Source organism: Geotrypetes seraphini, chromosome 1, assembly GCF_902459505.1.
Source record: "Geotrypetes seraphini chromosome 1, aGeoSer1.1, whole genome shotgun sequence".
In the NCBI taxonomy this organism is placed as follows: Eukaryota; Metazoa; Chordata; class Amphibia; order Gymnophiona; family Dermophiidae; genus Geotrypetes; species Geotrypetes seraphini.
Genome location: NC_047084.1, coordinates 62,710,147 through 62,730,932, shown reverse-complemented (window position 1 = coordinate 62,730,932; position 20,786 = coordinate 62,710,147). Strand labels below are relative to the sequence as shown.

The following is a 20,786-nucleotide window of genomic DNA, read 5'->3' as shown; positions in this document are numbered from 1 at the left end:
AGTTTTGACCCCTATTGATGTTCCTTGCGAGAGTGTTGTTGAAATACTACAAGCCAGCACACGGGAAATGAGAAGGCCAACCAATGTGACCTAAAGAGCCACTTTGGAAGCAATTCAAGGTGCGAATGAATCTCTCCAAAGCAGTAACACAGAGAATGATGAGTGACTAATGTTCTTAAGAGGGGTCAGAATGAGGTCTATTCCATAGAACAATGCACTTCCAGACTAAATTCATTGGTAAAAGGTCTATGCAAGAGAGGACGGTAGCTTTAATGAAGGACAAGGAATATATGCATTACAATATTGAATTTTTGGAAAATCAAATGAGGAAGAACAATTTGAGACCATTAAAATTTCCCAAGGTCTCCTTTAGTTAGATTGTGAGCCTTTGGGACAGTTAGGGAAATTTCCAAGTACCTATCTTATTTATTTTTATCTATTGTATCTTTTTAATGCATCATTTTTGTAAACTGCTTAGAAACCTCACGGTTATTAGCGGTATATAAGAATTAAATTAAAAATTAAAAAAATGTAATTTCTGCTATACATAGGATTTACAGATAATTCCTGAAGTTCTAAAAATTCTATCAGCAGCACTACTTCCTTTTGTTAGGGCCTACTATGTATCTGCACTTAGGAAATCTTGTGGAGACCAAGGAGGGGAGATTGCTACTATGGATTTAATGGACTTCTTGGACATATCATTAGAAATTATAGCACAGAGAACTATATTCATAGTTACTCTTTCAATATAGCCAGATAGGAACTAGATACTGTGGCCCTGATTCTGTATAGGATGCCCAGGAGAGGTGTCCTATACAGAATCGGTCCTACACTAAACCCCGATTCTGTAACCGGCGTCCATGGTACAGACGCCGGTTAGAGAATCTGGTTAAATTAGACGCGGCCGTTATACTTATGGCAGCAAGGGATCTCCCTGCTGCAATAAGTATAGCGGCCGCGGCCACGGCCGCCTGTCCCATCGCCGGCAGGAGGATGCCCAATCCTCCTGCCGGAACCCCCCTGGAACCCTCCTCCCCTCAAACTGCTAATCGCCAGCAGGAGGATGCCCAATCCTCCTGCCGGAACCCCCCTGGAACCCCCCCTCCCCCCAAACTGGTAATCGCCGGCAGGAGGATGCCCAATCCTCCTGCCATAACCCCCCTGAAACCCCCTTCCCCCCAAACTGGTAATCGCCGGCAGGAGGATGCCCAATCTTCCTGCCGAAAAGCCCAACGACCCGACGACCCCCCCAAACTAATCTCCCTCCCCCAACTAACCTTTAAATGTTGGTCGGCTGGACGGGTCTTGCTGCCGTCCAGCCGACAGGCCCACCTCGTGGAAATGAGACGGGCCCGCCCCTTCCCGGCCCAACCCCGCTAAATCTAAGGCCTGATTGGCCCAGGCTCTCGAAGCCTGGACCAATCAGGCCTTAGGCATAGCGGGCCGCCCATCCCCACTAATCCTAAGGCCTGATTGGCCCAGGCTAGGCACCTGGACCAATCGGGCCTTAGGATTAGTGGGGATGGGCAGCCCGTTATGCCTAAGGCCTGATTGGTCCAGGCTTCTAGAGCTTGGGCCAATCAGGCCTTAGATTTAGCGGGGATGGGCCGGGAAGGGGCGGGCCCGTCTCATTTCCACGAGGCGGGCCTGTCAGCTGGACGGCAGCAAGACCCGTCCAGCCGACCAACATTTAAAGGTTAGTTGGGAGAGGGAGGTTAGTTTGGGAGGGGGGGTCGTCGGGCTTTCCGGCATCCTCCTGCCGGCGATTACCAGTTTGGGGGGAGGGGGGATTCCAGGGGGGTTCCGGCAGGAGGATTGGGCATCCTCCTGCCGGCGATGGGACAGGCGGCCGCGGCCGCTATACTTATTGCAACAGGGAGATCCCTTGCTGCCATAAGTATAGCGGCCGCGTCTACTTACAATGTAGACCAGCATTTTGCTGGCCTACATTTTAAGCGTCTCTTCCTCTACTAGGGAGACGCGTAGATCCGCCTAAGGCCCTTAGGTGAGCTTAGGCATCTTGTGGGCCTCCCTAGGCTCCCGGAGGCGCCTTCAATATAGGCGGCCTGCCTGGGGAGCATTTTTTAAAAAACGTGCATCCAGATTGGCTAATTAGACAGCTGTAGGACGCCTACAGCTGCCTAAAATCAGGATGCACTTTGTAGAATCAGGGCCTGTGTGTATACTTCAGCAACGTTAATTAAAATTTTTTGGGGGTCTCATATTCACATATTTCCTCACTTACTGAGATCAACGCAGAAGAGATGCCAGGAATATCTGGCTTTAAAACCCAGAACCTTGGCTCTTGAAGTAAATTGTATTTTGAAATTTCCTTATGTTTGATAAACTTTGAGAGTAAAAACAGCTTCTAGATTTTCTGAATTCAAGAGAAAGTGCCTCATCTTAGGACTGAGCAACTCAGAATTAACCACTGTTAGGGTGGCTGATCTGTTTACTTAGCTGTAGTTTAAGTTTATAGCGTAATTTATATAGTATTATTTCCTTAGCTATTTGAAGAATTCACCCTGTTTACTGTATTTTATTGTTTTTTACATTTATTTTTATATATCGCACAATCCAAAGTTCTTGGCATTTTACAAGAGAACATACACAGTACATTTATTTATTTAACACATTTATATACCGCCTAAATCTAGGTGGTTTCCAGTATCAAAACATTCATAAAAATCCACAAACATAGACAATTTTTATTATAGACATAAACAACATTCACTGTCTGCATATAAATGGTAGGAATATGCCCCAAACCACATTGGGATCATTCCTTCATCTTATATATAGGTATCAAGGAATAATAATAATTTATTTATATATCGCCATACCAGGGAGGTTATAAGCGGCTCACAGCATGAAGGAATAGTTGCGCCTTTAGTAGTTTCTTAAAGTTAACACATTCTGTGCACAATCTCAAATGTCCAGATAGATTGTTCCACAGATGTACACCAGCGATACAAAACATTTTCATTTTTGAAGTCACATATCACACCCCTATTTCCTTAATAGCTGTTAGTCTCATCTCCCCCTCTGATCTCAGTGTCCTTCCAAGTTTATAGATCTCCCAAAATGCATTAAAATATGCTGGGGCCATATAGAACCTGATGTACTATAGTGAGGAGGACTTTATGCTGTACTCTGCCTCATTGGGAGCCAATGAAGTTGTTTCAAGGCAGGTAAATGTGCACCATTCTAGGTGTATTTGTAATCAGCCTAGCAGCCGAATTCATTACCAACTGCAAGGCCTTATTTTTTGCTTGTGTCAATCCAAGGTACAGTGAATTACAATAATCCAATTTTGGCAAGATTAAACCTTGTACCACCATTCTAAAATCGTAATATGTTAACATCGTTTCTAGTCTATAAAGGGTATGTAATTGTGCGTATCCCCCCTTGGATGGTTTTCAAAATCTATTTGCCCAATGTAAGTGCTGAATTTAAGCAAACTCTCAAAATTGTCAATTCATGTTTTATTTTCACTTGAATCCCCAACACATCTAAGAAATCCACTTGCAAATCCTCCAAATTATGTCCCACAAACATGACTTCAGTTTTATTAACATTCAATTGCAAACCATGAGAGGACATCCACAAATCAACCTTTTTCATGCAATGATTCAGTCTTTGCTCAATATCCTGTTTATGTTTTCCAGTGGGGGAAGAGGAACAGAATATCATCAGCGTATATCCTCTATTCAACCCCCAGTTGTTCAAAAACCTTTCCTAGGTTTCCTAGGTGTTTCCATGAAAATAAGACTTACCCCGAAAATAAGCCCTAGCATGATTTTCGGAGTAGGTCTTAATATAAGCCCTACCCTAAAAATAAGCCCTAGTCCTCGGAAACCTAACCCGAATGTCCCTAGATTCGCCAGCAGCAGCGCTTCCCCCGCCTTGAAGCCGATCCCCGCTGACCCTCCCATCTTTCCATCTCTCCCTCCCGTCCGAAACCCGCCAACCCTCTACACTAGTGCTGCCCGATTCACAATGCAAATCGGTTCACCGATTCACTTTGGGTGAATCGATTCGAATCGATTCAAAACAAAAAAAAATCGATTCCCTATTCGGCTGACCCTCCCCCCTCGCCCCCTAAAAGCAGGAATGGCAGTGCTGCTCTTGCTTGCCGGCCGCTGCCGCACCTTCTTTAGAGGGCGAGGGTCAGTTGGGAAGTGCTGCTGTCTGCTTCCCCCCCGGCATCCGTTTCCCCCCCCCCAGGCCTCCCACTTCCCCCCTGGCCTCCCGGCACCGTTTACCTTTGAGGAGCAGCCTGCAGACAAGATCGCAATGCTAGAGATCTTTGCATTGCTTCTGAGCTGTTTCCTCCGCCGTGATCCTGCCTCTAACGTCAGAGGAGGAGCGGGACCGCGGCAGAGGAAACAGCTCCAAAGCAGTGCAAAGATCGCTAGCACCGCAATCTTGTCTGCAGGCTGCTCCTCAAAAGTAAACAGTGCGGGGAGGCCAGGGGGAAGCCGGACACAAGTGGGAAGCCAGGGGTAACACGCAGGCCTTCCGGGGAAGAGGGGGGAATTGAGCAGTCCTTCGAGGTGAGGGGGTGGGACCTTAAGGGGGGACAGGCAGGCAGGCCTTCAGGGGTGGGATGCAGGCCTTCATGGAGGACAGGCCTTCAAGGGGGAAACAGACCTTCAGGGGAGGGGGCCCTGGTGTATAAGTACACAGAGGGAGGGAGGGAAGGGGTGTTCAAAGAGACGTGCATATAGCGGACTTTGGGGGGAAGAAATAATGGGTCTGAAAATAGAGGAGAGTGAGAGAGATGATGGACAATGGGATTTAGGGAGGGAAGGAACAGAAAGGGAGAGAAGTTGGACACAAGGGATGGTGTGGAGGGGGGGATAGAGATACTGGATAGGAGGGTAGTTGGGAAAAGAAAGGGAGAGATGGTGGACCTGGAGAGAGAGATGCTGGATGAAAGGGTAGTTAAGAAAAGGTGGATCTATGGAGGGAGAGAAAAAAAGAAAGATGCCAGACCTCCTTGGGAGGGAAGGGAAACGGAAGGGGAGGACAAGAGATAGCAGATGGATGGTTAGCACGGAGAAAGAAGAAAGAAGGAGACCCTGGCAAGCAAGTTATCAGAAGACAATCAGAGCCTGGGACCAACAAAATTTGAATAATGACCAGACAATAAAAGGTAGAAAAATTAATTTTATTTTCTGTTTTGTGATTACAATATGTCAGATTTGAAACGTGTATCCTGCCAGAGCTGGTGTTAGACCGTAAACGTGAACTAGGATTTAACAGAGAGAGGAAAAGTCTTTTTTGTTTGTTTATTTTGTTTACACCACAGCACCAGTGTGGTTAGGAGAAGGCAAAGGGGCTGAAGAGGCTATAAAATAAACCCACCAGGATGTTTGAAAAAAAAAAAAACAAAACAACCCACCCAATTGGGCAGGAAAATCGAATCGAATCAAAAAAACAATTAAATAGGCTGAATCGAATCAAATTTTTTTTTCCTGAATTGGGCAGCACTACTCCACACCATATAAAATCTGGGGGAGGGGAGTTTATAGACAAGTTTAATCTTCTGAAGAATATTTTTGTATATGTAGCTAATATGTTAATATGATGAAAGAGTGCGTCTGGCAGCTGAATAATGAGCCCTAGTAACAGCTTTCTCTTTCTTACAAATCTTGCTTGTCTATGAAGATCTTTGGCTCCATCTACTGGCCACCAGAAATGGAATGGCCAGTGCACAAAGTTCACCGCACTTAGAATAATGGAGCTTAAACTTGCAACAAGTTTTTCTAGGTTAACAGACCATTAGGTTTATGTTTATAAGATTCTTGATGTACCACCTTTTATGAAACAATTAAGTAGCTTACATATTACACAGAAATACAGTAGGTAATTTTCCTGTCCCTAGAAAAGCTAAATAGTTTAATGTCCCACAAAAAAGCTGTGCCTCACTTAGCAGTTCTATTACTAAGCTGCACTTACTGCATCTTACAAGAGCTTACCATGGGACGCGCTCAGGCGTCCAGTAATAAGTTCCAAATCGACATGTGCTACCTGCACCCTGGGGACAGAGAGTGGGCACATCTGTGCTAATCAGCTCATCTACATTACCATGTGCCTAGTAGAAGATTACCACATGAGACCTTAACGCCAACAAAATGGGCGGCAGTAAGGGCCAGATTCTATAAACTGTGCCAAGCGGTGCCTACATTGCAGGTGCCGCACAGTGCAGCTATCATTCAATAAAAGCACACGTATCATTATAGAATCACACGTAGCGGACTTAGACATCACTAAGCATCCTAGATATAGGTGCTACCCCATTAGGCCAGCTTTTCACTCGCCTAATTTGGTGGCGCCTAAGTCATCTTTGCCTATTTTCTCCCCTTAACCACGCCTACATTTTAACATTAGGAATCCCTAAGCACGTGATGGCACCTCCACTTGATGTCACTAGACCTCCTAAGAGTTTGGCACTGAACTCTTAAATTGCTTAAATTTTTTTTTGATTGGCTGAAATCTGACATGGTCAATTACCACGACGATTAAGCCAATTAAAAAAATTTAAGTTCAACGTGCATCCCCAACTTAGGCAGCCATGATTAGGGCACCATTTATAGAATATGGCTGGAAGTGCTCAGGTGGTAATTGTTTTTAAATGCAATGTTGGGGTAATTGAAATCAAATCAATGCCACACCATCACACTCTATAAACACTACCTAAGGGACCCCCCCCTAAATTAAGTGTATGGCAAAGAAGGGCACAAACCCGTTCCAAAAGTGACAACCACCACAAATTAGAAGTCCCCCCAAAAGAAAAAGAAGTGGAGAAAAAAAAACTCAGTTTGGCTTCATTGGTTCAAAATACTCTACTTTCTCACATTTCACAGTCTCACTCTCATAAGATTGTATCATCAATAGTCCTCTAGGCACATAAAGTGAAAACCAACACTTGAAATACAGGGAACAAGATCACAAATCCTTCAAATATAGGCATAGTTCAGTTCAAAAATTTCACAAAATAGATGGCAAAGAGAATGCAGATACTTAACTGTTGGTCATGCTTATAATGTAGCCCCCAATCCCCAGTGCCATTTTTTTTGTTCTTTGTTGTTTGTAGCTACTGTTTGGAATCGGTGTGGTGAGTTGTTTTTTGGTGAAGAGAGACCCATGACGCAGCTTCGGCGAAACAAGGAAGTTCCCTGTTGAATCCTTTATGTGGACTTGTCTGCTCTGGATGGCACTTTAGCTCCTGTGTGAGGATTACTGGAGATTGGGGGCTACAGTATGAGCATGACCAGCAATTAAATATCTGCATTCTCTTTGCCTTCTATTTTGTGAACTTTTTGAACTGAACTGTGCCTACATTTGGAGGATTTGGCATCTTGTTCCCTGTATTTCAAGTGTTGGCTTTTACTCTATGAGCCTAGAGGACTACTGATGACACAATCTTATGAGACAGAGACTGTGAAAAAGTGGAGTTTTTTTTGAACCAATGAAGCCAAACTGAGGTTTTTTTGTCCACTTCTTTTTCTTTTTGGGGGGCTTCTTCATTGTGGTTGTTATCATTTTTGGAACGGGTTTGTGCCCTTCTTTGCCATACACTGAATTCAGGGGGGTTTCCTTAGGTAGTGTTTATAGAGTATGATGATGTGGCATTAATTGATTTGACATACTCTTTTCTTTGCTATAGCTAATTGAAATCACCCATTATTATACCGTTGCCCAATTCTCCAGCTTTCCTAACCTTTGAAAACATTTCTTCATCTGTCTTCTCATTTTGTCCTGGGGGACAGAAGTATAACCCTACCTTTATATTCCTTCTCTTTACATATGGAATTTCTATCCATATAGATTCCACACTGCTATCTATATCATGCAGAATGTTTATTTTATTTTATTTGATTCAATTCCCTCTTTAACATATAGCACAACCCCTCCTCCAGTTTGATCCACTCTATCCATGTGATATAATTTATACCAAGGTTATATGCTGTGTCCCACAGATTGTCCTCCTTCCACCAGGTCTACTTCATTATTCAGTGCTATATATTCTAACTCTCCTATTTTATTGTTTAGGCTTCTAGCATTTGTATACAGACACTTCAAATTTTGTTTTTTCTTTGTAACTACAGGCTGCTGAGTCTTTTATTCTGCCTTCTTCTTAAACCCTCCTGGCTTTCTTTCACCATTACTGAAACCTCTCTACTGGGACTCCTTAAATATATTGTGTCAATAGTATCCCTTCAAGGATATCTCACACCAAACCATCTACTCCTGGGTAACTGTCAGCTTTCTCCCACCTCTTAGTTTAAAAGCTGATCTATCTCCTTTTTAAACATTAGTGCAAGTAGTCTGGTTCCATCCTGGTTAAGGTGGAGTCCATTCTTTCGGAACAAGCTCTCCCCCCCTTCCCAGAAGGTTGCCCAGATCCTAACAAACCTAAATCCCTCAATCCTGCACCATCGTCTCAACCACGCATTGAAATTTCATAGCTCTGCCTGCCTCTTGGGTCCTGCATGTGTAACTGGGAGCATGTCTGAAAATGCTACCCTGGAGGTTCTGGATTTCAGCTTTCTACCTAAGAGCCTAAAATTGGCTTCTAGAACCTCACTCCCACATTTTCCTATGTCATTGGTACCTACATGTACCAAGACAGTTGGCTCTTTCCCAGCACTATCTAAAATCCTATCTAAGTGATGCGTGAGGTCCACCACCTTCTCACCAGGCAAGCAAGTGACCAGGCGATCATCATGTCCACCAGCCACCCAGCTATCTACATGCCTAGCTTGAGAATGGGCAGAAGAACACCAGTACTGTACTTCATCCAGTATATGAGTCTCACATTTTATAGTTTTTCCTCCATAGACTGTTATCATCAATATTCCTAAGAGCTAAAGAAAGATTCCTGACATACATTTAGAAACTGGGCACAGTTTTTAAAAGAAAAAAAAAAGACACAATTATAGTGGACTGAACTACGAGTGGCATCTCCATGTTACGACAGGTTTTCACTACATTTAGTAAATTTTTTGTTAAGTGTTCAAACACATAAAATTCATTTTTGAAAATATATCAAACGTTCTATAGTTCCACAGGGAAAAGAAAATTATATAAAAAATTGTACCTTCCATTTTCTGCCAAGCACATTCCTTCATCTTTCAGCCGTTTACTTTTTACATTGTTGTCTTCTGGAGCGATTTCCTTTTTCCGTTTAATTGCATGGAGCCGATCACCTTCCTCAGTATCAATCAAACCCTGGTCATCTGCAGCATCAGCTTCAAACTGCTGAGAAACAGACTTTGATACCTTCTCACCGGCCTTCCTCTTCCAACCAAACGACGCCATACTGAGAAACCAGTGGGAAATGATTTATAAAAACAATTAGATACTTCTGGACATAATGATAAGGAAAAGTTACAAGATTTTGTGATCTGTGACTTCTGTTAAAATAAGGGCTAGACTGACAAACAGAAGAAGTATATTCCATTTAATCAGTGGTGCAAACTCACAATCAAAGCATGGAGAAAATAGTCACATTTGATTCACATTAATCATATGCACCTCTCAAAATGCCTTTCAAAAAACGTGATGGAAAAACCTCTGATACCCTAGCAGTATCTATAAACAGAAATGGATTCAATGCAGGTTGACCATAATCATCGGTTTAAAAAAAACAAAAACAAAACAACCCACTTCACATTCAAGCAAAATGTAAAAAATACAAGTAGGCATTCCAAAGCCAAAAATGAACATTCAAAAAAATTAAAAAATATGAAGTGAAGCACTTATCTTCTGTACAGAATATCTCAACAGGAATTGGTGCTGGGACCGATTCTATTCAATATGTTTGTGAGCGACATTGCTGAAGGGTTAGAAGGTAAGGTTAACCTTTTTGCGGATGATACCAAGATTTGTAACAGAGTGGACACCCCGGAGTGAGTGGAAAACATGAAAAAGGATCTGCAAAAGTTAGAAGAATGGTCTAACGTCTGGCAACTAAAATTCAATGCGAAGTGCAGAGTGATGCATTTGGAGGATAGAAATTCGAGGGAACCTTATATGCTGGGATGTGAGAGGCTGATATGCACTGACGGAGAAAGGGACCTTGGGGTGATTGTGTCTGAGAATCTAAAGGCATCTGAACAGTGTGATAAGGTGGCTGTAGCCAGAAGGATGCTAGGCTGTATAGAAAGAGGAATAACTAGAGGTGTTGATGCCCCTATATATATATATATATATGCAGGCAAACTGGGAAAATCCCTTCTCTTCAGAATCACAGGTCTTTGGAACGACCTTACTACCCCGCTGCGGAATCTGGGCTCCCTCCAATTATTCCGCAAGCAATTGAAAACCTGGCTTTTCACTAGAATGTAATTCTATCCCCCCTTACTCTTCTCTTCTATATATAAGTTCATGTAAACCTTTTTTTTTCCTTCTCTTCCTATATTTTAAGTTCTTGTGAACCGTGCCGAGCTCCATAACATCCGTGGAGATGATGCGGTATATAAACTTAAGGTTTAGTTTAGTTTAGTTATTGGTGAGGCCACACGGAGTATTACGAGTATGTTCAGTTTTGGAGGCCGCATCTGGTGAAGGATATAGAAAGACTTGAAGCGGTCCAAAGGAAGTTGGCGAAAATGGTATAGGGGTTGAATCAAAAGAAGTGTGAGAAGAGACTGAAAGACCTAAATATGTATACTCTGGAGGAGAGGATGGACAGAGAAGATACACGTTTAAATACTTGAAAAGTATTAATATAGAACCAAATCTTTTCCAGAGAAGAGAAAATGGTAAAACTAGAGGGTATAATTTGAGGTTGCAGGGAGGAAGACTCAGGAACAATGTTAGGAAATTCTTTTTCACGAAGAGGGTGGTAGATGCCTGGAATGCCCTCCCGAGGGAAATGGTGGAGAGGAAAACAGTGATGGAATTCAAAAAATCATGGATAAACATAGAGAATTTCTAATTAGAAAACAAAGGATGTAAATTAAAGAACTAAGGCCGGCATGTATATATATATATATATACATATATATATATATATCAAAATACCTAGTTATGCTAAGGACAATGTGATTTTATTGGACACATGGAAAACAATTAAATTTATTGATAAATTAACAGATATTCCCATAATGAAATCTATGTTGCAGTCCTTATGGTTAATTCCAAGATTCAAATTGGCGGTGCTGGGATCGCTTGGAAGAATTGGATACAGGCAGGTATTCGGACATTAGATGATGTTATGTCTAATGTAAATCTGCTGGATTATTCACAACTGCAACAATCATTTGGAATTTTAAAATCTCAACAATATAAGTGGTTGCAGTTGAAGCAGGCTATTCAGAGTGGGTTCCCTGAATGGAAAAATTTAAAAACTTATTTTAGCTTGCGGATCCTTTGCTACCAATCAGATCTAGTAGGACATCAGGCTGCCTAGTTGTACAAATTGATTTCTGGATTTTTAAACAAAAAAACCAAAAAACAGTCTTAGAGACATCTGGAGCTTCAAGATAAAACAGTATATTTCTGTGTCTCGTTGGCCACGAATTTGGACTTGGAGACTGAAATGTACAATGTCAACATCTTTTGGACCCCAGTTCGATTAAATAAAATAGATAGTTCTAAGTCTAATAGATGCTGGCATTGTCATACTGATATAGGGACTCTGGACCATCTGTTATATTTTTGTCCTTTTATATTTATATTTTGGAAGTCAATCTGGGGACAAATAAATATGGTTCTGGATTCAAATATTCCATTATCATATGAAGCTATTATATGTGGAACAATACTACTTGTGCAACCTAACTTAGATAAATATAAGAACCGTCTTTTTATGATCATGACTAGCATAGCTTTCAACTGATTACGAGTAATTGGAAAAACCATGACAGAATAAGTTACACTTTTTGGTGGGTGAATTTGTGTACAATGTACAGATATGAAAGAATTAATGCGGAACGTAGGGGTTTTAGTAGTCTATTTAATAAAGTTTGGAGCCCATTGGCTAATTTTGTGTAACTAAAATAATAATGTTTATTTATCTTTTCTTTCCTTCTGTTAAATTACCTTTACACTTCTAGGGGGGTTGGGGGGTTGGAGGGTGGGGTTTAAATATTGACATTTGGGTAACTTATTTTATTTTAATTTATATTATATAATATGTTATGCTATTATTAATTGTAGGAATTCTAGAAAATCTTAAATGATATATATGTTACCTATATAGTTAATAGTGCATTGTATGTAAAAATTATTGTTCTTTTATTTGTATGGCACTGTCTTCGATTAAAAATCAATAAAGAATTAAAAAAAAAAAAAAAAAAGAAGAACGAAGGCCGGCACTGGTCAGACTTGCACGGTCTGTGTCCCATATGTGGTGGTTTGGTATAGGATGAGCTGGGCAGGGCATCAATGAGAACTCCACTAACATGGAACATGAGGATGTTACTGGCCAGACTTTATGGTAGATATCCTGCAAACAGGATGGTTGGATAGGCTGGAGTGAGCTTGTATGGCAACTTCAGCATTTGGAACATAGGACAATATCAAGTGGACTTTACAAATATCAAAGAAGAGACAAGTTAATTTAATCAATGTATTTTTAATGGGTATACCGTATATACTAAAATATAGGATGAGATTTCTGGGCCCAAAAAAATGGCCCAATAATGGGGGTCTCGTCCAATATTCGGGTCATCATACAATGAAGACCTGACCCCCCAACCGGACACTGCAGGCCTCAACCGGCTTGCCGTATGACTTGGTAGGCCGGGACAAGAGGGATCCCTCCTGTCTCCCATCCCAGCCGACTAACAATTTTTTTAACACGCTTACCTTTTACACTATTTTTAATTCCTGGTAGTCAAGCAGTGTATAGGGCAGGAGCAATCTTTCCTGCCCTACCCCGTGCTGAACCTCTCCATCCCTGGTTCCCATTTTGCGGCCAGTGGCACACATGACAGGGCCGAGCTTTTCATGCTTCCTGCTCAGCCCCGCACCACTCTCGCCGCCAGTTCTCGTCCAGTGAGGCCGAGCAGAAAGCACGAAAAGCTTGGCCCTGTTGGGTGTGCTGCTGGCTGCGAAATGGGAACCAGGGACGGAGCAGCTCAGCATTGGGCAGGGCGTGGAAAGATCGCTCCTGCCTCATACACTGCTGGACCACCAGGGATTAAAAACAGCGCAAAAGGTAAGCACGGAGGGGAGGGGAGAGTGTTTAAAAAAAAAAAAAATGTTAGTCGACCGGGACGGGAGACAGGAGGCATCCCTCCTGTCCCGGCCTAACACTAGACCACCAGAGGTGGTACAGGGTAGGAAGGTGAGACAGGGTGCACAGCCTGGCAGGGAGTGAAGGGGGCTGGGTACAGAGCCTGGTAGGGCAGGGAGGGAAGAGGGCTGGGTACAGAGCCTGGCAAGGAGCGAGAGGGGCTGGGTACAGAGCCTGGCAAGGAGTGAGGGGACTGGGTATAGAGTCTGGTAGGGCAGGCTGAAAGAGGGCTTGGTGAAGAGCCTGGAAGGGAGCAGGGGCTGGGTACAGAGCCTGGCAAGGAGTGAGGGGGGGAATGGGTACAGAGCCTATCAGGGAGTGAGGGAGGGCTGGGTACAGAGCCTGGTAATGAAGGGAAGAGGGCTGGGTGCAGAGCCTGGAAGGGAGGAGGGCTGGATGCAGTCTGGTAAGGAGGGGGGCTGGGTACAGAGCCTGGTAGGGCAGAGAGGGAAGAGGCTGGGTACAGAGCCTGGCAAGGAGTGAGAGGGGCTGGGTACAGAGCCTAGCAAGGAGTGAGAGGGGCTGGGTACAGAGCCTGGCAAGGAGTGAGGGGGCTGGGGACAGAGCCTGGTAGGGCAGGCGGAAAGAGGGCTTGGTGAAGAGCCTGGAAGGGAGCTGGGGCTGGGTACAGAGCCTGGCAAGGAGTGAGGGGGGGAATGGGTACAGAGCCTGGTAGGGAAGGGAGGGAAGAGGGCTGGGTACAGAGCCTATCAGGTAGTGAGGGGGCTGGGTACAGAGCCTGGTAATGAAGGGAAGAGGGCTGGGTGCAGAGCCTGGAAGGGAGGGGGGCTGGATGCAGTCTGGTAAGGAGGGGGGCTGGGTACAGAGCCTGGTAGGGCAGAGAGGGAAGAGGGCTGGGTGCATAGCCTGGCAGGAAGGGGGGCTGGGTACAGAGCCTAATAGGGCAGGGAGGGAAGAGGTCTGGGTGCAGAGCTTGGCAGGGAGTGAGGGGGCTTGGTACAGAGCCTGGTAGGGCAGGGAGTAAGGGAGGCTGGGACAGAACTTGGCAAGGAGTGAGGGGGCTGGGTACAGAGCCTGGCAGGGAGTGAGGGGATTGGGTGCAGAGCATGGCAGGGAGTGAGGGGGCTGGGTACAGAGCCTGGTAGGGCAGGGAGTAAGGGAGGCTGGGTACAGAACTTGGCAGGGGAGGGCATGAGGGAGGGGACTCAGGGCGCAAATCCTGGCAGGGCATGGCACTTGAATATTAAGTCCCCATGTTATATTTGAATCAACCATTTTTCCTCCTTTTTGGGGGGGGGAAATGGGGTTCTCGACTTATATTCGGATCGACTTATATTTGAGTATATTCGGTAACTAATGAGCAGACTGGATGGACGGTTCAGGTCTTTATCTGCTGTGTTACTATATATATGTAAACAAGACAAAACCAAAGAAAATTGACCCCAAGATATCCATAGAGAAAAAAAGTCCAGAAGAAACCAAAAAGAACTCTGTGGAGTGACGATATTCCTGAAATGGATTTTATTATGTCAAAGTTCCAAAAGTACAATAAAGCAATCCACATAGAAATAAAATGATCCACATAAAAAACCTAAAGGACCTAGTCCACTGAAAGCGTAGGACCCAACACGGTCCGCATTTCGACAAAATAGTCTTCTTCAGGGGTCCCTGAAAAGTCCTACGGGGGTAAACACATGGAAAAACTGATATGTGGAGACTCCTGAGAAAAACGCTGCTGGAATCAAAGCTATTTTCTCACGAGTCTCCACATATCAATTTTTCCATGCGTTTACCACCATAGGACTTTTTCAGGGACCCCGAAGACGACTATCTTGTCGAATCACAGACCGTGTTGGGTCCTACGCTTTCAGCAGACTAGGTCCTTTAGGTTTTTTATGTGGGTCATTTTATTTTTATATGGATTGTTTTATAGTACTTTTGGAACTTTGACATAATAAGGTCCATTTCAGGAATATCGTCACTCCACAGTGTTCTTTTTGGTTTCTACTATATATATGTAACCCATTTCACCAATGGCTTCTTCAGGGGATTCTCAGATCAACAATGCTGTGCCTAAAATAATCAATGTGACAAGTTTAAGAAAACTCATATAAATTAGGGGCAGAATTAACAACTAAGCACAGTATTTCATATATTGAACTCCCATGAGAAAATTAAAAAGGTGAGGACATCATAGAAATCAATAAATCAGATCATATGATACCCACAGTTATTTCAGATCCCCATCCTGGGATCAAGGTTCTAACATCATCTAACTACATGAACTACAACACCACTGTTGCTACAATTCTATGATCTTCAACTTAACATAAGAACATAAGAATTGCCATACTTGGACAGACCGAAGGTCCATTAAGCCCAGTATCCTGTTTCCAACAGTAGCCAACCCAGGACCCAAGTACCTAGCTAGATCCTAAGTAGCAAAACATATTCTTTGCTGCTTATCCTAGGAATAAGCTGTTGATTTCCCCAAGCCTTCTAAATAATGACTTATAGACTTCTCTTTTAGGAAATTACCCATACCTTTTTTAAACCCTGCTAAGCTAACTGATTTCAACACATTCTCCGACAATGAATTCTAGAGTTTAATTACACGTTGTTTGAAGAAATATTTTCTACAGTTTGTTTTAAATCTACTACTTAGTAGCTTCATCACATGTCCCCTAGTCCTAATATTTTTGGAGAGTGAACAAGCGATTCGCATCTACCCTTTCCACTCCACTCATTATTTTATAGACCTCTTATCATATCACCCCTGAGCTGTCTCTTCTCCAAGCTGAAAAGCCCTAGCCGCTATAGTCTCTCCTCATTTCGTCGCCCTTCTCTGTACCTTTTCTAATTCTGCTAGATCTTTTTTGAGATATGATGACCAGAACTACACACAGTATTCAAGGTATAGTTGTACCATAGAGCGATACAAGGGCATTATAACATTTTCATCTTTGTTTTCCATTCCTTTCCTGATAATTCCTAACATTCTATTTGTTTTCTTAGCAGCCACCGCAGATTGAGCTGAGGGTTTCAATGTAACCTCAACAATAACCTAGATCCTTTTTCTGGGTAGTGACTTAACACAGAAGCCAGCATCACATAGCTTTAGTTTGGGTTCCTCTTTCCTACATGCATCACTTTGCACTTTCTCGCATTAAATGGCATCTGCCATTTTGACACCCAGTCTTCAAGTCTCACAAGGCCCTCTTGCAATTTTTCACAATCCTCTTGTGATTTAACAACTTAAAAAAAAAAAAAAAAAACTTTGTCACATCAGCAAATTTAATTATCTCACTGGTTATTCCTATCTCTAGATCATTGATAAAATATGTTTTTTTTCTTTAAATCTTTATTCATTTTTCATTCAAAAACAATGCATTAAAATATACAAATACATATAATTAATTCCAAAATTGCATTTTCATCCATCATAAAAATACCTCATAAATATTTTCCCCCTTCCCACCCCAATATAAGAACAAAAACAAACTGCATTATTTCAGTGAAATCATATTGATCAATGATGACATCAAAATATAATACCCCTCCGCCCACCCACCCTTCCTGGATGTGTAACCCAAATAAAAATTTAAAAAAAAAAAAAAAATCAGGAGAATATTCCAATTAATCAACTTTAACAAAATTTGTCAATGGACTCCAAGTTAACTTAAATAATTTATTATTACCTAAAATTTCTGAATTCATTTTCTCATATTTGTAGCATGAACATAAAAACTCCCACCAAAATGAGAAATTGAGCCGATCCCAGTTTTTCGTAACCAGTTGCATGGCTATCCCAGTCATGACGGCAAATAATCTACTTTTATATTTGTCCAAAGGAGGTTTGGTGACAACAAAGTACCACAAACCATCTCATAAGACAGCGGAATTGCAGATTCCAAAATCAAATTGATTTGTCCCTATATTGATCTCCAAAAGTTGAGTATCAAGGGATAATAAAACAACAGATGATCCAGTGTCCCTATTTCAAGATGATAGTGCCAGCATCTATTAGATTTGGCACTATCTAACTTCTGCAAACAAACTGGGTTCCAAAAAGTTCTATGTAACAAAAAAAAAACCAAAAAAACAAGTTTGTCTCTTAGATGCTGAAAGTGTTATGTGAGCACGGAGTTTATGTGCCGAACCTTGGATGCCCTGACGCAGCTTAGCGAAATGCTGGCTGGTCATCATCGGCTTGGGCTGAGCAGACTTGCCATTTAACAGCAGTGTGAAAAAGTAGTACACGGAGCAGTTGCGGAAAAATGATCTAGAATTACTTCACCTCTTGTTGGTTCCTGAACCAGCTGCTTCATAAAGCAGTCCTCAATTTCATCAAGGAATTTTATCTCCTCAGCATGCCCTGATGATACATTTGCCCAGTTAATATCGGGGTAGTTGAAATCACCCATTATTACTGTATTACACAGTTTGTGAGCCCCCTAATTTCTGATAATCTTTCAGCATCTGTCTGTCCATCCTGGTCAGTTGGACGGTAGTACACTCCTATCACTATCCTTTTCCCCCTTACACATGGAATTTCTACCCATAGATTGTAACCTACCCTCTCTAACTGCATTCCATATGTATTTTTCATACAGTTCTTCACTGTCAGTTTAATTTCCATCTTATAAGTTCACATAGAATTTTTCTTTTTTCAACCATCTTTATTTTCTCTTCTTTATTAATTTCCAGGTACTTTAGTTAGATTGTGAGCCTTCGGGACAGTAAGGGAATTTTTTAAGTACCTTCTTACTTCTCATTTATAATCTTAATGTATATTTTCTTCAAACCGCTTAGAACCTAAAGGATATAGCGGTATATAAGAAATAAATTACATTACATTACATAGGGATTCCAAGGTGTATTTCCACTGCTGCAGAATTTTGAGTCCGCTCGATTCAAGGCGCTCCTTAACATATGTTACGCCTCCACCAATTCGATCCATAAACCTGAACCAACATGACATAAGGTTAAGCCAGAGCTGGAGTCTAGTTGACACTATCAATATAAGTGTTGCCATTTTTGAATGATTTAATAGGATCACATAGGACTGTGCAATGAAGTTGATGATCATAGAATTGTAGAAACAGTGGTGTTTAAGTTCAAGTAGTTATATGGTCTTGGAGAGATTAGAGTCTTGATCCCAGGATGGAGAGATCTGAAATAACTGATTTATTGATTTCTATGATGCCCTGACTGCTTTAATTTTCTCATGAGAGTCTGCTATATGAAATACTGTGCTTAGTTGGTAATTCTGCCCCTGATCTATGAGTTTATTGTATATTGTAGGAGATTTGTTTAGACCTTTTCTTTATTCTATTGATAAGTTTAAGAAAACTGGCATATTGCACAGGAAATATTTGCTTGATACACACTTGTGATGAAAAACATTAAACAATGCAACCCCCCCCCCCAAAAAAAAAAAATACCACTTGTTAACGTAGCGGCTCATGCCAATTTTACCACTTCCATAATGGTGCTCTGAGATGCCAAAGTAATTAAAAAAACACCCCCTTCATCATCAGTGACATCACTGAGAACGTGCTCCAGTTTTGTGTATTAAGTGCCTATTACATAAATTACGATAATACTTGAAATATCAAAGTCTGATCTCCTTATCTAACCAATTTTCGACCCACTTATCTTTCCCATCATTACTGCTATTGTTCATCAGACCTGCTATCCTGCAGTCAAATTTGATCTTTTTCCTTTAAAGCTTCACTCAATTGCAAAATCTTAACTTGATTACTATATAATTATCACACCCCGATTGTGCCACTGGGGTCTTACACAAATATCTTTTCCCAACCTCTCCACTGCCAACTTAGAACCCTGGCAAACCATTCAAAACAGCAAATATGATCTTCAGTGCTCACAAACCTATACAGTTTGCTAGAAAGTTCTGCTTAAACACCCTTTTCCAGAAAGACTTTTCCTTAGCCTCCATGAAGCTTATCAGTCCCGTTATGGTCTAAAGACATACCTCTCTCACAACCCCCAAACTTCAAATCAATTCAAAGTAGTATAGGAGAAACTAAAATGTTTACTCCAGCTAAACAAGTCCTCTGACAGATACACGTATTGATCTAGAACTGTAAGTTTCCAGATGATCCATAACTAGTAAAATGAACCCTTCTACTCTATCTCATGAAGCTTTTCATCATTGTTCATGAACTCTTATCTTAAATCGATGGGCATGGCGGTATATAAGAATAAAATTATTATTTTTATTATTATTTATTGTAAACCGCACTGAATCTTAATCAAAACTTGTGGTGTAGAACAAAAATGTATGGTATGGGTATGGTATTTCAGGGGATTGATTCTATTATATGCAAGTGTATCTTGAAAATCTGACATGCTGGTGACACTTGAAAATAAAAGTTGCCTATTCTTGATCTAAAACCTGACTACTACCTTTTCATATATAAGGCTGCACGATAATAGTTTAATACCTTCGATTCAAATGGCATCAGGAGATCAAATAGGGAGAAAACGGAGAAATTAAGGCCTCTCACTTTTACTAGTCCCGAAATTATGCTACGTCTTTCTCTATCACCCTGATAATTCACCTTTAGTGTTCCTCTCTTCTCTAAACAATGCTCTATTTTCTCCATCTTACGGTCAGTTTCAAGAAACTTTATTAGCATTCCAATTATGCAAAAAAAAATAAAAATGCAGGTTTCCGGATAGAACAATAACAAAGACATTACCGAAATTCTGGTGAAGTTGGTTTACTTTCAATTATCTCCCACCTGTATTAGTACTTCTCTTCCCTCATTTCTCACCAACCCATCTCTTCTCTCAGTCTCCACAGATAGCTCCGCCCTCAGGTCACAGGTCAACGGAAGAGGAAACAAAAAAAAAAAGGTGACGATCTACACATGCGCCTACTTTCTCTCTTCAACGCCGCTTTTTTTTTTCTTGCGGGAGAAGAGGTTAATGTTTGCAATCTTGGACGTGTAAACGGAGCCCGAGACGTGCTGTTCTTTGCTAGGTGTAGCCGCTTGGCGCTTCTTGCATGCTCGAATATTAACGTGAATAGACTTGGCTCCGCCGAATCCACACTGCGCTTTATCTGTGCTGGGAGGGGGGTTATGAGGACGAGTAGCGCAACGATCTTTCTTCGGAGGACTCGCAATGCGCAGACTCCACACTTCCCGGTGAAAGATCGTGTTCTGGGTGAAGTCCTGCATTACATCCTAGAGACGATGGGGGTCGGCACTTTCAGCAAAGTGAAAAGTGAGCCTACTTATACTGTTATTGGGACATCGGGTTGATGTCTTCCACTTCTGCCAAATTAGATACAATGCTCCCGGCTCGCTGTTCATTTCTATAACACTACTACCGTTCAGGTCTTTAGCTGCCGCCATTTACAATGTTACTACTAGGCGTACGCAGCGGCAGCACTGTGCAGGTCCTATCTCGGTCTCTACCGGCTCACAATCTAAACTTTACACCTGGGGCAATGGAGTGCCAAATGACCTGCCCAGGGTGACCAGGAAGTTAGAGTTAAAAGCAACCTCGAAAAAAATTGGCTTTTAGTCTGAAC

General features: G+C 42.1%; 1 protein-coding gene across 2 annotated transcripts in view; it reads right to left on the bottom strand.

Annotated features, from left to right (window-relative positions):
* The window catches only part of TTC33 (tetratricopeptide repeat domain 33), a 125,650-nt gene extending 105,503 nt beyond the window's left edge, over nt 1–20,147 (bottom strand). The window contains exons 1-2 of one of the 2 annotated variants that reach the window (XM_033932330.1): nt 19,990–20,147; nt 9,113–9,334 (exon numbers count right to left, since the gene is read on the bottom strand). In XM_033932330.1, coding sequence (XP_033788221.1) covers nt 9,113–9,333 — 221 coding nt within the window. In that variant the 5' untranslated portion in view covers nt 9,334; nt 19,990–20,147. Of the gene's footprint in view, nt 1–9,112; nt 9,335–19,947 lie in introns of both variants that reach the window. The other variant, XM_033932339.1, reaches the window with a different exon arrangement.
* Nucleotides 20,148–20,786: the final 639 nt, after the last annotated feature.